Source organism: Chelonoidis abingdonii, chromosome 4, assembly GCF_003597395.2.
Source record: "Chelonoidis abingdonii isolate Lonesome George chromosome 4, CheloAbing_2.0, whole genome shotgun sequence".
Classification (NCBI taxonomy): Eukaryota; Metazoa; Chordata; order Testudines; family Testudinidae; genus Chelonoidis; species Chelonoidis abingdonii.
In genome coordinates, this window is record NC_133772.1 from 44,287,584 (window position 1) to 44,304,649 (window position 17,066).

The 17,066-nt window shown below is 41.3% G+C and overlaps 1 protein-coding gene across 1 annotated transcript; it reads right to left on the minus strand.

Moving 5' to 3' along the window:
• Positions 1-177: 177 nt before the first annotated feature.
• LOC116816362 (tumor necrosis factor receptor superfamily member 10B-like) lies at positions 178-17,066 on the minus strand. The gene is made up of 10 exons (XM_032765515.2): positions 16,986-17,066; positions 11,871-11,976; positions 9,221-9,352; positions 8,882-8,993; positions 8,143-8,216; positions 7,380-7,490; positions 5,848-5,873; positions 3,769-4,098; positions 3,176-3,230; positions 178-1,346 (listed from the first exon to the last, which is right to left on the minus strand). The coding sequence occupies exons 1-10, from the start codon at positions 17,022-17,024 to the stop codon at positions 1,048-1,050; spliced, it is 1,284 nt and encodes a 427-aa protein (XP_032621406.1). The 5' UTR covers positions 17,025-17,066; the 3' UTR covers positions 178-1,047.

Sequence of the window (17,066 nt, forward strand, 5' to 3'; positions counted from 1 at the left end):
AGCCAAAAACCTCCAGAGGTTCCCACCCTTACTTTTTAAAAATCCGGTTTCCTGATTGGTCCTCTGGTCAGGTGTTTGGTTCCCTTTGTAAACCCTTTACAGTAAAAGAAAATTAACCCTTACCTTACCTTACCTATCTACTTATGACATATGCTTTAGCCAAACACAAGTTAATGAGGTCAATACAAAGGTAACTGGGTGAAATTTAATTACTTGAGTTATACAGGAGATCAGACTAGATGGTCTAATGTTCACTTCTGGCCTAAAACTCTATGAATCTCTTCACATCACAATGTTCTCATAAGTACATTCTTCACTGCATATAAAAAAAAATAACTTAAGATTCTGTTTGGTCCTGTTTATCAGTGCAGATAACAAAACAACAATCTACTTAAAAACCTTCAAAACCAACAAATATCACTCCATCCAGTTACTGTGAGGTTCCCCTTACACTTCTCATTTCCCAAGAGATAACAGTGTTCAAAGTTTATTATATAGTTTAACGTACACTGATATCCTTTCCTCAACTGAACATGAAAAGGGCACCCAACTTTATTTAATGTCTTACAGTTCAGGACACATTTTCAGTGAACAGCTACTCGAATCATTGTCACGTTTAACTAATGACAAGTAAAGCCTGTAAGAGACATCTGAGACGCGGCTATTCTAGATGACATGAGTTGCAGTGAAGATATCTGAACTCATTTCTCTATTTGTTTTACCAGTAGTTTTTATGTTGATATTTTCAAGTTTTCTTAAATCAACAATAAAAAAAATTGGCACCACGCACTAAAATAAAGTTGCGTATAAAAACATGGGGGGGGGGGGGGAGAGATAGCTCAATGATTTGAGCATTGGCCTGCTAAATCCAGGATTGTGAGTTCACTTAGGGATCTGGGGCAAACACAGTACTTGGTCCTGCTAGTGAAGGCAGGGGGCTGGACTTGATGACCTTTCAGGGTCCCTTCCAGTTAGGTATATCTCCATTTATTTATCTACAGAGTTTACAGATTCTTTTGTTTTTTTTTGTTGATAATAGTATACTCATTAGTTTTTGGCCTCTAGTATAGTTATAATATCCTTACTTATTAAATGGTTTACTATGTTTTCATGAGACTGTCTCAGTCCTATATTCCATAGGCTATCTAATAATTTAACAACAGAAGTCTCATTTCCAAATTTGTTTCTCCAAATGATTAGCATCTGATAATATTGCTCTTCAATATTTTTTGGATGTTCAAACGTTGTTTTAGCAATTTCATTATCTGTTAGATGAGTTCTCATAAACGTGTTCCAGTTATGTGGTGGGACTTCTTTTATAAAATAATAAAAACTTTCAATTAATGCTGGGGAGAAAAAAAAAGCATCAATGAATATTTTAAAATAACCGTTTCTATAGATGCCTATGTACACTTGTATAGGTTCTCAGATGAATCCAATTCATCTGCAATACCTTTCCCTTTGTAGTTTAACATTCCCTGACACACAACAAGAGAGTATTTCAGCAATATACTCCATTTAGTCTCACACTGCATTGCTGGCCTATACTGTATCTGTTCAATCAGCTACTGATAAATTGGGAATACAAATAGAGAGGTTTTTTTGTTTTTTTTTTTATACTTTGTATGATAGCTTTCTGCAGAAGATGAAATGCACCATTACAGAGACTTCAGGAAACATCTAAACCTGAAATTTTCTTATGCCATAATAAAATCATAACTAATTTGTTCTAAATGGAATCATTTTATTCCTTTAATATACAACGTAGGTCTTGTCTACGTAGTATGGCACTGTGCAGCAATGGGGTATGAATTGCTCTGCACACCACCGTACTGCATGCGAACTGGCCCATGTAGATCCTGCTGGCATGCACTTAAAGTTCTTTAGTGTGGGTCAGACTGCACTACGTTAATGTGCATTAGGGACTTTTAGTGTGTGCCAGGAGGGACTACACAGGCCAGGTAGTGTGAAACAGCTGCACTTTAACTCACACTCCTCTGATGCACATTGCTGCACTGTGTAAACAGGCCCCAAGTGTAGGATAGGAGCAGAGAGTATAATTTTAAAGAGTCAAGTTGTACCCATATATTTTATGGAATCTGATGAGCATAACCTGAACTGTTATTAAGTTAAAAACAAAAGCCTGTGTATACTATTGAAAGTCAATACAATACAAAGATTCAGTTCAACAGAAGTGGTGAAGCCTGTCCTAAGTGAATACCCAAGGAACAGGTAACCAACTGGCTTCCTATTCAAAATAATTTTTTAAAAAGCTCAAAGATGTCACTATGCATACTTCAAAGTGGTCTCTTAAAATGGGAGGTAGTCTATTGAATATTGAAGATGCCCTTTGTACAGATTTCACTGTAGTTTTAAGGTCCTTGTTCACTTTTGATGGCTTTATGACCACTCTTAGCAATTAATTTTACCCATCCATCTACACAGCTATTAGCAGATTTGGTCTGCCAAGGTAAGTCTGATATCACCAGTACTCTCAATCAGAACATGGTTTACTTCCTTCAGTGCCACACAATATACCAGTTCACTGATATATTTACTGGTATCTGATACATCCTGGCATTTTATTCGTTTGAATGGTAAAGCTCCTGTACAAAAATCTGTTGTATCCTTAACATGACATGCTACAGATTACACTGCTGGTACATAAAATGGATCTTTTACTAGAGCATAGTTAGCTCTAAAAAGAAACTGTTCCTAAAGTTATGACACACTGAATAGTGATCTTTAACAACATGAATATATGATTGTGGTTGCCGGTGATAGCAGGAAACTGGACTCTATGACCCATAACGTAACTTCTAGTCCTATGTCGCATGTCCCTATGAATACATTATGAAAAAGTGATGTCCTTATGTAGATATAATTAATTGCTACGAAATGCGTGTGGGAGGAGAGGGGAGGTGTTTTGTTTTTAAACCAGTTTCTTAAAAGAACGAAAATAAATAAAATGCAGCAATCTGCAGAAGTGCTGATATAGTAAGCAGGACTAAATGTTTGTAAACATTTAAACAAATTAATATCTATTATTTTCACATTCAGATGTCCCATAATTATGTACAATGAACTCAAGACAGAAAGTCATATTTTGCCCAGTACTCTGCAGACTCTTACCAATTTTAGATCCCCAATAAGGTGAGCTATGTGAACTACTCACCTTCTTGAGAAAGCTCTTTAACTATTATATGAGGCCTGGCTTCAGAATCCCTGACCTGCAAGATAAACATCTGTTTATTCAAACAGAACAAAACATTCTTTGCCCATTTACAATCGCTATCCTTGATGTGGTGATTTGATTTCATAGTATCTATAAAGGTAAACCTGAATAAAATGTAAACAAAAACTGCTCAGCCAGAAAATCCAGCTCTTCCACTACCTAATAAGAGAGGCAGCAGTATATCAGTCATAGTATTAACAAAAAAACCTATCTTCCGTGTTGGTAGTGAGCAGTGGAAAGAAAAGGATAGCAGACACTTAACTAAACAATGTTTCTAGGTTGACTGGATGAGTTACAGAAATTTCTGATACCACTTCAACAAACTTACAATTTTTTCCATATCTCCCTTTTAAAAATAAAGATAATGCAAAAGCATCTTTCATATCTTTCTACGTGGTGGGGGGGGGGTCTATTTTATTACCAATTCATTCTGCAATCTAGGATGCTCTAGATGTTAAAAAGAAGAGGCTTTTACATTGCTTCCATAAGATTACACAACAAATTTCATGACACCCTGAGCATTTCTCACTTACCATCTGAGATACGAACATCCCACCATTTGACTGTCCAGGGCAAAAGACAAAATTAGGCTTGTCTGGAGGCTTTACTGGTGCTGAATATCCTGCAGTCCTGTGGTAAGACTCTTCCCCTGAGTTGTTTTCACCATTTAGTAGTAGGCCACTTCTCTCAGAAAATACAACACTGGTATCCTCAGACAATTCATTTCTTAGTGCAGAATTAGGACTATTAACTGCTAAAACTGGTGGACTCTGAACAGAGTTTTGTATCTCTAAAATGGGTGCACTAGTGTTAGCATTCGCCATTTCAGGTGCAAAGAAAATTTCAGTGCTATCCTCAGACTCCTGTAAGGAATAAGAGTGATGTATTAAAGAGTGCTAATTAAGAGTGCTTTATTAAAGCATACATAGCTTTGTAGGCAAGCTCCCAAGAACCTTGCAGTGGAAGAACATTTCCTACATAGTGCTTCATTTGCAAGCCAGCCATCCCACATAAAAATTCAGAAGCTAGTGTTAACAAGTGACAAATAGGAGCAGCTTTAATCACTACAGAATAGCAAAGAAGTTACATGTGAGCTTCTGTGGTTAGGCAAGGGGATTGCCACATCTATCGAAAATAGGATTTATTTATTTATTTTTTAAGAGAAAAGGCTACAATAACTCCGTTAGCACTAAACATCACTCTCCAGCCATGTAACCGACCCCATGCCAAGTGGGCTGAAGGGCAGAGAGGGGAGCTAACCACATTTGGTATTAACTCTGAAGTTTAACAATTGCATTTAAAAATGTAAACATTGACTATTTCACTGCTGATCATTTGAACAGAGATCTGCTCTGGGCCTGTGAGAACATGAGCAGAATAGTTCCCCAGCTCTTACCACTGCCCCAGGTTAAACCGACTGTACTCTTTCTGCATCTTTATTGTAACCTATTTCTTTGCTAGGCCTTTACAGAACATACAAAATAACCCTGCAAGGTCAGAACAAAAAAAAAATGACAAAAAAAGCAGCTGGGTGCTCAGAGAGTTGAGACACTTACTATGGACCTCAAGTTTCACATACAGTTTAAAGTGATCGACTTTCCTAAGGCATCTTGTAGAATTGAGGGTCGTGGAGTTTTTTAAAAAAATAATATCTTTGAACTGTCTCTCTACTTACTATTATTTAAGTAAAAGTCTGTATTAAAAAGGTAACCGAGAAGGTCTCATCTGTGCCTTCCATGATATCTAGTATTAAACTTTAATTCAAATATAAAAATTAGAGCTCCTTACATACCTAATGGAGAAACTGAAGATTTTGCCAAAATTCCCTATGAATTACAATTTTCCTTAAGCAGGTTGTCTTTAAGTAACATATGCAGTTCTTGGCATCTCAATATCAGTGATATTTACAATTGCAGGATTCCAAGGAGAGCAGCAAAAATGATGGGGCTATTATTTATTTGTACTGTGACAGTGTCTCCAAACACGGATCAGGACCCCATACAGGGACTGACTTACGAGGAGAGATTAAGGGTAAAAATCTTGGTCACTTCATGAGTTCTATCAACCTCAAATGAAACTACTCATGTAAGAACACAAGTTACATTTAACATGAGAGAAAAGATAAGGATATAACTATCGATATACATTTGAAGAGTGTAAACACTAATATTTAAGCAGAACTATTTAGGATATCACAAGAGGATATAATTAGAAATAACAGTATGTAGTTAAGTTAACTTTTTCATTCATTTCATTATCAGGAAAAGCTTCCTGACAGAGCCATATTAGGGCTCTACAATATTCTTCGAAGGGAAGTACTGGAAGCTCCATCGTATGAGGCATTTAAAACTAAACAAGACACTAAAGAATATATTATATTGTAGAGAACAATCCAACATTAACAGGAAGTGAACTAGATGACCTAAAAGTTTTGAGTTTTCGTATGAAGTGAAGAAAAGTGTCCCAACATACAACAGCAATCAGGACAGAGAAAGTGACTAAGGTATGCCTCATCTATAGTTGAACAGATCGTTTCAATTTTTAATTAAAAAGAATTTTTATGCAATTAAAGGTAAAAGAAAAAAAATGGCATGTGTCCAAAGGAAACTTACCACATCTTTTTCTGCATCTTTATTTTCTGAAACACACGAAGAATATAAATTAAACTCTCTCTACTAAGTTATATTGTTTAACTATAGCTGAATTAGTACGTTGCGTACACTACATAACTCTCTGACACAGATTCTCAATCTCAACCAGAAGTTTAAATGTAGGTAAGCTGCAGAGCAGGCTGACAAGTTCAAGGAACTGAAGGACTCCCTTCTGCCAAATCTACTGGAGCACGAATGGATGAGGCACACTATACATGCTAGACAGATATTAATCACGAGTTCCATTTGGGGTCTAGTTCCACTTAAATCTATTCAGAGTCTATGATCTTTAAAAATTTTTAGGCCTCAGTTCCAAAAGCTAGTCAGAGACCTGGTTTACACCTAAAACTTAGGTCCACCTAGCTATATCACTCAGGGGTGTGAAAAATGTCATGCCCTGGTGCAACACAATTAGGCCAAGCAAAACTCCTGCTGTAGATGCAGCTAGGATGGAAGCAGGCCCGCTGACAGCAGTTCCGGGTCCCAGGGCAGAACAGTCAATGGGCCCTCAAGCATGCACAAGTCACGCTTGCGCGGACGCAGTCCACCTGACATTTGGGCGGTGCTGCACCTGTGCTGGCTGGTGCCCAGTGAGCTGCCAGCTGCGCTGGCTGGGCGCGCTCTTCTGGCATGCCAGGGCTTCCACATGCGTGCCCAGTAGGGTTGCCAACTATCTAATTGCACAAACCCAAAGACCCTTGCCCTGTCTCTCTCCTGAGACCACACTCCTGTCCTGCCCAAAGCCTCGCCCCCTGCTCACTCCAGCCCCCCTCTCTCTGTCGCTTGATCTCCACCACCCTCACTCACTTTCACCAGGCTGGGGTAGGGAATTGGGGTGTGGGAGGGGGTGCAGGGTTGGGGTATGGGAGGGAGTTGGGATGCAGACTCCAGGATGCGGGTTGGAGTGCAGGAGGGCCTGTGGGGTGCAAGCTCTGGGAGGGAGTTTGAGTGCAGATTCTAGGCTGGGGAAGGGGGTTGGGGTGCAAGATGGGTGTGGGGTTTGGATCTGGGAGAGAGAGAGAGAGAGAGAGAGAGAGAGAGAGAGTTTGGGTGCTGGAGGGGGTGCGGGCTTAGGAGGGAATTTGGGTGTGGGGTGCAGGCTCTAGGTGGAGCAGGAGAATGTCAGGGGGTCAGCACTTACTTTTGGGAGCTGCCCAAGGTGACTGACATACCCCTCTGGAAGCGACTCCTAGGCGGGGGAGCCCAATGGGTCTCCATGCGCCGCTGCCCACAGGCACCGCTCCCGAAGCTCCCATTGGTCACAGTTCCTGACCAATGGAGCTGCAGAGTCAGCTCTCAGAATGGGGGCAGTGCATGGAGACCCCTTCCCCAAGGGCCGCAGGGATATGTCAGCCGTTTCCAGGAGCGGTGCAGAGGCTTGGAGCGAGGGTGGGCAGAAGCCATAAAGACAACCTCTGTTCTTACTTCATTTAGCTTTGGAAACTTGAGTCTCTGTGTATCTCAGGTTATCCACAGAAAGGAATTTTAATTACCTTTATTTGTTTTATTATATGATATCCTTTTCTTAAATAAAAGAAGGCACCCAGCCACAAAAGCAATGAGCACGATGACCCCAGCAATCCAACCTCCAGTAGTTGCAGTCCCTGCAAAAAAAGCAAGCAAGTTTGAAATACTAAAGCCACCCATAAGACAGTTGATTTTGCAGTGTAAGAATGTTGATGCTGCACACAACAATGGAGACAAATGCCTGTAAAATCCAGCAGTTTGTTACAGTGACACTTCTAGTCTCTGCCCCAAGAAAGCCACCATCTCACAGATATTAATACACCATTAGAGTATCTAGATGCTGGTCTGTGTCAGTGCAAATTAAAAGCTAGTAGAAGGGAATCTACAGGCTCTAAAGGGGAAAAGCAATTCAGTGCATTTTCTCTCTTTTCAGATTTATGCCACAATACAGATATTTTTCAGGTTTTAATATTTAACTTGAGTATTTGAAGGGTACTACCTATAGCTTTAAACTGTGTTAATGTGACACCTTGGAAAGGCATGTCCACTATGTAATCCTTTCCACTGAGACAAGTCCCCTGTACTAGTTTAATTACCACAAATATTGGTCGGTTACACAATCCACACTTGGAGAGTCTTTGTCTCCATCTAGCGGCTGCCAGTGTGAATTACGTAGGCTCATCAAACACACAGTGGGATTTCAAAGCCTCGCTTTTATAATCTGCTTCTGAATTATCTACAAAGAGTCAGAAAGTCATCAGACCTCCCTAAGCATAGTTTATACTGTACCTATAGGAGGATGGCCACACTCCAGGTCAACTGTAGCATTGCATTTTTGTACAATTTCTTTCCCTTCTGGGCACCTAAAATTGATGATAAAAATATTATGTTACAAAATAAAATCTGTACTCATGCTCACTCCTACTCTCATAGGAATAATTTATATACATGGACAGAATGTGCAAATTAAAAAAAAAAAGTAGTCTGTTCTCACTAGTCACTAAGAAAAAGTACTTGAAAAACAGATGAAGAATAAAGGATGCTAGAAGATTACGTGGCACCACAGCAAAAACATAGAAGTCCATAGGGAGAGATTAATGTACACAAATATTTATTCAAAAAAGGAAAAAAATACTGAGACGAAATGGTAACTAATCACGTACATAGCCTCCTTCAACAGTTGGCTCCATGTTATAAAATTCTGGGTAGTTCTACTGACATTAGCTGTCCTAACTGGTAGTCCCCCAAAGCCTATTCAAATGTGGGAGGTGAAGGAATCAGGAAACATGTTGGGAACATTTGCGTCCAGGCAGAAGCATCAAACAGGACACCAATACTTATCTCTCTCACACACACACAGTTCTAAGCACTGATCCTGCAAACACTCAGGCATGCATTTAACTTCAAACACATGAGCAGCACCATTGACTTCAAAGGTAAACATGTGGGTAAACATTTAGAGGAGCTAGGTTTTACTTTTTACTGTACTATATGGAAGACAATTGCCTAAGTCAGTTATTGTACATACTTTGACTTGCATCTGTAACACATCTCACAGCCTAGAGTAGGACAGAAATAGCCTGGCTTGCACTGACATTCAGTATTGCTCGTTGAAGTGCAGGTGCTCACAGTTACTTGATCTGAGAAAAATAAGAATCATACAAGTTACATACATAATCAAACTGAACTTGTGATTTCTTTTCTACCACGCATAAGTTATTTTAAAAAAAGTGCAAATCTTCTTAAATCTATGAAAATAAGCAAGGGGACTGAGGCAACAGATTTTTCTGCGGAACAAAGAATATCAAAGCTTTTGCCCACAGCAACCCAAATGTATTTACAGATCAGCCCAAGCTTTGTATTATACCTTCTTTGCACAGTTTACATCGTATGCATTCGTCCAGGCCATTTGCATAAGCAGTATAATCCTCTCCATCTGTGCAAGGGTAACAAATTCCTTCAGTATGTGGAACCGTGCAGTGTTTACTAACGTAAGTGCCTGTATAAACGGAGAAGCAGAAATTCAACACTATAGCTGTATCTCTCAAGTAGTATTAGGATATAGTTAACTGGATTCAAGCATACTGCAACATGACTCCTTTCAGCCACTCCTTGCAAGGAGTGGAGCTGAATGAGATTCAGTATACGCAACAAAACCAGGAAGAACACTTAGACGTCAGCGGCCAGATAACATTAGAAAAACAAGTAAACAACTAGAAATAAAAGGCCAATAGGCTTGGGGTTTTTCCTCCTGTATAGATAGAGCGGAAAATGTTTTACAAAAATTTCCACCAATAATATTTCCCTGTTTTTTGGTGATCTTTCTGATATACTCTACTTATAAAGATGTCTGTATTTTATTTTTAAATGGAAGGTTTTAGCAATAAAATAATTGTTTCAATGTTTTTCTTAGCTCTATTTGGACACATTCACATCCCTATTTGTTAATAAGTAGTTTGTCATAGTTCAACACAACAGTTTGTGCTCAGAACAGGCTAGGAATAGATTAGTGAAAGTGCCTCAGGTGAGACTGATGTGGTAGGTAGTGTGTAGGGAAGCTCATACAGCTCTGGCTAATGCTATCTCTCTCTGTAATTAGCTCCTCACTGAGTGAAATCCACCACACAAGAGGCCTACACTGCACTTAAATCCTACTTGTGGTTCCACTCTTGCAGTTCATACCATATTGAGAGCACTCCGATAGGCCGCTGTGCCCATCTGCTATCAATTGGGCAATCAGGGCCTAAGTCCTTAAAACAGGGTTCAAGTCACATTGCCTTGTTCAAGGTCTCTGCTTAAGGGTGAATTTGACACTTACGTACTAAATTCACTCACAAGATTTAGAAAGCCACAGGGCAAACCTCATGAGATTATAACAAATTGAGGATAGAATGCTCCTTGGCACAAAACTAAGTGAAAATGGCCCTATAAAAATGAATGAATTTTACACCCATTTCCAAGATGGACATGCAAATAGTTTACAAAATAAAGTAAGTTTTGCATGTAGATTTAAAATACTCAGCAGAAATGTTGTGTGTTGGTATTGACTATATCTGACAAGCATTATTACAATTAGGTGATGCTGGGGGAATAAAATGTGTGGTCAGGACATTGGTTCAGTTTTCAAGAGTTAAGACAAAGCTGCAGAGTGGATTTGATTTAAATCACTAGTCAGGAAGATCGATTTAATCATGGTTTTCTTCATAAAAGTGTATTCTTATTGGTTGTTATAATCTTAACACATTCTGCACAACTCAGAGATAGATGTAGGTTTCATTTTTAGAAGGTACACACTGTACATTTTTAAACAGTGATTTATTTTCAAAACTTTTCAGATTTGTTTTCTGATATAGCTGTAAAACTAATGATTGTTTGGCTATTTCATTCCCCAAAGGTAATTGAAGCAGATATTTATGAAGTCACTTGGAGGTGAACTATCTCCAATTCAACAGGTTAATCATTAGTATTTGAAGAATTTTCTTGCCGTGTTGTATTAGGAGGAGAACAGACAGACAGACATTTAAATTGTTTTATTTAACTAAAACAGTAACATTAAGTATTCTGGATTTTTTCTTCAACAGCAAACATATAATATTTTATCAAAACAATCACATGTCCCTCGCTTCTCACATTTATCTCCAGACTTCTTGTCCAGATCTATTCTGCCCCCAACAATCATTTATTCACTGAACTTTTTGAAACTTCATACTTTTAGAGAGAGGTAAGGGGTTGACTCTGTGTACACAAATTTGCAGAGGGACAATAGAGTTGAGGTCTGTTCGTTCTCACCCCCCCTCTATTTTTTTTTTTTTTTTTGTTAACAAACATGTTACTTCTGATACAAATCTACAGTTTGAGAACTGCAAAACTAAGCATCTCTGATGGGATCTTCTAGACTGAGCACAGAGTCTCATTGGGTAGATAGAAAGATTAACCCAAATAATCTATACAGAAGCCTGTGGAACCCATAAAATTGAGTCCCTAATCTATGAACTATAGGAACTCATTTACAAAACTTTTCTTAAACATTACATTAATATATTGTCTCATACTATAGAATTAGAATTTATAATCCTTATTCCATGATGAGAGATCTTTGAGCTATAACATATCTTTAGATAGGTCTTTTCCTCAAAAAGCATTTTATCAAAAAAACCAATTTACATAAAAAATCTGTTTTAATTTTTTTTTTAAAAAAAATTGATTTTTATCCACCCTGCAAAGCTGTAACAGCTTCCTTCAGTATTGATTTAGACTCTTTTATAGCATGCCCACGTTTCCTGACCGACTGCCAAGATCACCCAGCCACACCCTATTTTGTGAAAAACTGGACACCATTCTGAAGTGAGCTGTATCGCTGAATAGGAGGACGAACAGCATAAAATGGCCCTCACCGGCTTTTGGAACATGCATTGTTCTCTCACTGTTTTTATCTTACAGCACAAATACTAACCAGTACACACATCTCTGAAAAATGCTTTGTTAGCCAAGTGAACTACAGATCATTAAGTGCTTACCAGCAGGACAGTATTTACAGCAGTAGCCTTGATGCAGATATTCTCCATCACCACAGCTGTGCCTGCTTGGCTCTGCTCTACTCTCAGATATTGCTGAGGATTCAACCTATGGAAAATACATGGCAATATGTTGAATGAACAACCCCCCCATGACATTGTACATTCTCAGTGAGAGGCCTATGAACATATTGGGTTATTCTAAAGACTTCAACCAGAAACAGAGGAAACACAAATTCCCTCTTGATAAGTTTTCAAGTCATGCGTACCTGAAGCAGTTCAGTAAAGGTAAAACAGCATGATGGGGACATGAGCAATGTAAAGTAAGTAACAGAATACATTAAAAAACCACCACCAAAACCCATCACACTGTAATCTCAAGGTGGGCTTTGTTTTTGCAAGAATGCTTAAAGGTGAACTCTGAAAAAGGGAAAAAAAAAAAAAAAAAAAAAAATAAAGTTAAATAGGCCTGTGCCCTTTACAGCAGATTAAAAGGGAGCTTGAAAGGAGTTCTGGGTTTAACATTTTCCTCCCTTCCCCCAAACTCTGAAGGGCCTGGTCTACACTATGCGCATTTAACCGAAGTTTAGCGCGGTTTAAACTGATTAAACCCTGCACGCGTCTCACCACAACAGGCCCTTTAATATCGATTATTAAAGGCTCTTAACTGGTTTCTTGTACTTGCCTCCCGACGGAGGAGTAGCGCTTGAGTCGGTATTGCCCAGTCGGGATTAGGGTTAGTGTGGCCAGCAAATCGACGGGTATCTGCCTCTCAGGTGGTATCACCCCACAAATGCACCATTGTGACCGCCTTGGACAGCATTCTGAAATCGTGTCCAGTGGCCAGGTAGACAGGAAAAGCCCCTGCAATTTTGAATTTCATTTCCTGTTGCCAGATCGGGAGCTTGGTAGATTCAGACGGGTGGCGCAATGCAGTCCCAAATCCAAAAGAGCTCCAGATGGACCTGTACAGGAGATACTGGATCTGACTCAATGTATTGGGGAGACACTCTGTTGCTATCAGGCTCGTTACGAAGATGAAATGACAAAGGCATTTGGAAAATCTCAGGCTATGATAACAGGAGTCCACAGGCACAGTGCTGTGTATAAGCGTAAAGGAAAGCCAAAGAATGGAAATGGACGTCATAAGGGAGGGAGGGTTACTTGATGACTCCAGCTATCCACAGTCCCCAAAAAGTATTTGTATTCTGGCTGGAAGCTCGGCCAGTGCTGAAGGGTCAAAAGCATTTCCGGTAGCTTGTTCAGGGCATGTGTTCATCATTTACACCCTTCCGCCCCCCCGAAGAAAAGGAAAAAAAAAAAGTTTCTCGGCTTTTTTCAATGTCACCTTTGTCTACTGCATGCTGCTGGTAGACGGGGTGCTGCAGCGCTGAACACCAGCATCCCCTTCCCGACGGCAGACGGTACAATATGACTGATATCCGTCCTCATCATCAGCCCGTGAGTGCTCCTGGCTGGCCTCAGTGAGGTCGGCCGGGGGCGCCTGGGTAAAAATGGGAATGACTCCCAGTCATCCCCGGCAGATGGTACAGAACAGCTGGTAACCGTCTTCATCATAGCAACTGGAGGCTGAGCTCTATCAGACTCACTCTTTCATGTCTAAAGAAAAGATTCTGTACTGCCTGGACAATCATAGCAGCTGGAGGCTTCCTCTCCCTCATTTTCTCACTAAAAAGTCAGTGTTTCTTATTCCTGCATTCTTTATTATTTCATCACACAAATGGGGGGACACTGCCACAGGAGCCCACCAAGAGGGTTGGGGGAGAGGGGAAGCAACGGGTGGAGTTGTTGCAGGGGCACCCCGTAGAATGGCATGCAGCTCATCATTTCTGCGGGATCTCTGGGGCTCTGACACTGAGCAGCTGTGCTCTCTGGTTCTCTAGTACACTTGCCCCATATTCTAGGCAGGACTGACTATTTTTAAAACAAAACATAAAGAAGGGAATGACCCCGGGAGTCATTCCCATTTTTGTCCATGCGCCCCCGGCTGACCTCAGCGAGGCCAGCTAGGAGCACCCATGACAGCAGCAGACGGAACAGAACGACTGATAACCGTCATCTCATCGACAATTTACAGTGGCATGGCAGACGGTGCAACAGGGATGGTAACTGTCTCTGCTACCTTGCAAAGGCAAATGAATGCTGCTCTGTAGCACTGCAGTACCATGTCTGTCAGGAGTATCCAGTACACATACGGTGACAGTGACAAGGCAAAAAGGGCTCCATGGTTGCCATGCTGTGGCGTCTGCCAAGGCAATCCAGGGAAAAAGGGCGCGAAATGATTGTCTGCCGTTGCTTTCAGGGAGGAAGGACTGAGTGACGACATTTACCCAGAATCTCCCGCGACACTGTTTTTGCATTGGGATCTCAACCCAGAATTCCAATGGGCGGGGGAGACTGCGGGAACTATGGGATAGCTACCCACAGTGCAACGCTCCGGAAATCGACGCTAGCCTCAGTACATGGACACACACCACCGAATTAATGTGCTTAGTGTGGCTGTGTGCACTAGACTTTATACAATCTGTTTTACAAAACCGGTTTATGTAAAATCAGAATAATCCCGTAGTTCAGACGTACCCGAAGGGTCAGGAATATCAAGTTTGGTCTTTCTTGATTTTGCACGACCACTGGGCAGGCCTGAGAGCATGTCTATTGTGTGCTCTGTTACCTCTGCAGAAGGCGCAAAAGCATTAACTCAAGTTAAATAAATGTTAACAAACAAAAGCAAAATGAAAAGTGTCTGACGGTGTGATTAGAACTCCACATCTCTTTGACTATTAGTTCACATTACCATTGCTTTAGTTCCCCAGTCTTCCAGCTTACCAAGGACCTCCATTTCCAGTGTGAAAAAACAAGGTAGAGAATTACAAGAGAAAAAAACATATCACAACTTTCAGGCCACCTTCACATAACACAGAGCAGCAAAAAAGGGACAGACTCCCAATTCGCCCCTCTTTACAAGTGACCTATAACACTTCTCCCTGCCTTTTTGTACTAAATATACAGTACAGTCACATCTCAGGAGCGTAACACATACTCAGAAACTGGATCCCTAGCAAAAGAAAATTACATTTGTTACTAAATAAAATAAATAATAAATACACACTTCAGTAGTAACGTTCTCCTGAGGATCTACATGTTGACTTTAAAAAACACATTAATTAAAAATCCTTTCAACATCCTAAGCCAGGAGACAAATATGAATCCCTACTGAGGCACAGAGCAATTTGTTTAGCAATTTGTCAGTGACTCATGATTTTTATTTTCAAGAGGAAGGATGGCCCAGGAGTTAGTGCTCTAGCCCAGGATTCAGGAGACGGGGTTTAATTCCCTACTCCAACGCAGCCTTCCTATAGCACACTGGACTCAGTCTGTGTCTTGGAGCTGGTCTACACTTCAGTGTAGACACTTCCTACAGGAAGGGTATTTAATCCACGTTCTTAGGAGACAGTAGCTAGTTTGATAGAAAAATTGTGTTTCCCTACCACCCTGTGCTCCTCCATCTGTCTGCTGTATGCATGTATTTATCTCGTCACATATTTAAATTGTAAGCTCTTTGGGCACAGACCTTCCTTTTGTTATGTGTATGCTACCCAGAGCAGAGCAAATGGGGTTCCTGATCCCTACTTGGAGCCTCTACAGCAGTGGTTCTCAAACTTTTATACTGGTGCCCCTTTCACACAGCAAGCCTCTCAGTGCGATCCCCCCTTATAAATTAAAAACATTTTAAAATATATTTAACACCATTATAAATGCTGGAGGCACAGCGAGGTTTGGGGTGGAGGCTGACAGCTCACAACCCCCCATGTAATAACCCTGTGACTCCTTGAAGTGTCTCAACCTCCAGTTTGAGAACCCCTGCTCTACAGCAAATACAAGCAGCATAGCAAGGCCAAGCTAAACTGTAGTAGGAACTGTAAAAACAGAATTTAGGGAGTTTATATTTAAAACAAAAATCAGAGATCATCCATCCTTGACCCCTTCCACTGATAGATGCTTCATCACACTCCCTCTTTCTCTGAAAGAGCTTTCCTTTCGGAAACATGCAGGATCAAGAGAACATAGAAGTTCTTCTTTTATCACTACAACAGTTACAGAGCTAATAATAGGCGCTCCCCAACATGCAGGAAAGGGCCAGTTTGGCATTCCAGAGTGCACCACAGTGGAACCAGGGGCAGGTTGAGACCAAATTTAGGGGGTTGCTGCTCTGAGCCCACATTGTTTCTGTGACTCAGATGTGCCTGACTTGTGAAAAGGGAAAGGTGTGACTCTGGCCAGTTCCTGGAGCTGGGAGGACATGCATCTTGTCCTGGCAGGCTAGCACACATCACCGATGTCTTCTGCAGCTGAGAATTGATGGGGGAATGGTCTGAACATTTGTGATTAAGGGCCAGGCCAGGATTAGGAGAAGCCAATTTCTTGTTTGATCTCCTCTGATTAGCAATCAAGCCGGCTTCAGACACACCTTTGCTGTGATTCAGAAAAAAAAACAACTAAAAGTTTTATCCTATCTCCTGGTCCCCTATAAAACCAAGTCCACGTGCCACATGACTAAGATTGCCAACTAACACTGCAGGATAGTCCTGGAATCTCCAGAAATTAATGATTCATATTTAATTACAGATTATGTCATGTGATGAAACCTCGGATATTAAGTCCAACCAAAATTGGCAACCCTCCCTTTGGCACGGCTCGGCTCGGCTCAGCATTTCAGAGAGTTAGTTTCTATTATTCAATAGAATTTAAAAGTTTTCCTTAAAGCAAGAGAGATCATCCCCGCCCCAAACGCAGAAAAGACTGCACCAGCAGCCGGGAAACACTTGGCCCCAGGAGATTGCGCCTTCCCCACAACCAAACCCCCTTTTCCGCCCCCCAAGCAGCGTCCCACCCCCGGCGCCCAGAGCCCGCGGGCATGCGGAGGCAACGACCCCTGGAGCTCAGCCAGCCCGGCAATGGGCCGAGGCAGAGGGCTAGGCGTTCCCCAGCTGCTGCTTGCGGGCAGCCCCCCTGCAGAGCTCCGGTGCCCGGCGATCAGCACGGCCCCCAAGGGACAGGACCCAGGCGGAGCCGCCCCCCGCGCTGCCCCGCACTCACCCCCAGCAGCAGCAGCAGGAAGAAGCGCCCGGCTCCCATAGCGCGTCCCGGGGAGCTGCCTGCCGGGCCTGGAATCACGGG

Bases quoted from the DNA above. Each gene is read 5' to 3' on its own strand.
- LOC116816362 (XM_032765515.2), bottom strand. From the start codon at position 17,024: ATGGGAGCCGGGCGCTTCTTCCTGCTGCTGCTGCTGGGG. The intron at 11,977-16,985 runs GTGAGTGCGGGG...TATTTTCCATAG, and splicing joins TCCTGCTGCTGCTGCTGGGG to GTTGAATCCTCAGCAATATC. The intron at 9,353-11,870 runs GTAAGCACTTAA...CCGTTTATACAG, and splicing joins CTGTAAATACTGTCCTGCTG to GCACTTACGTTAGTAAACAC.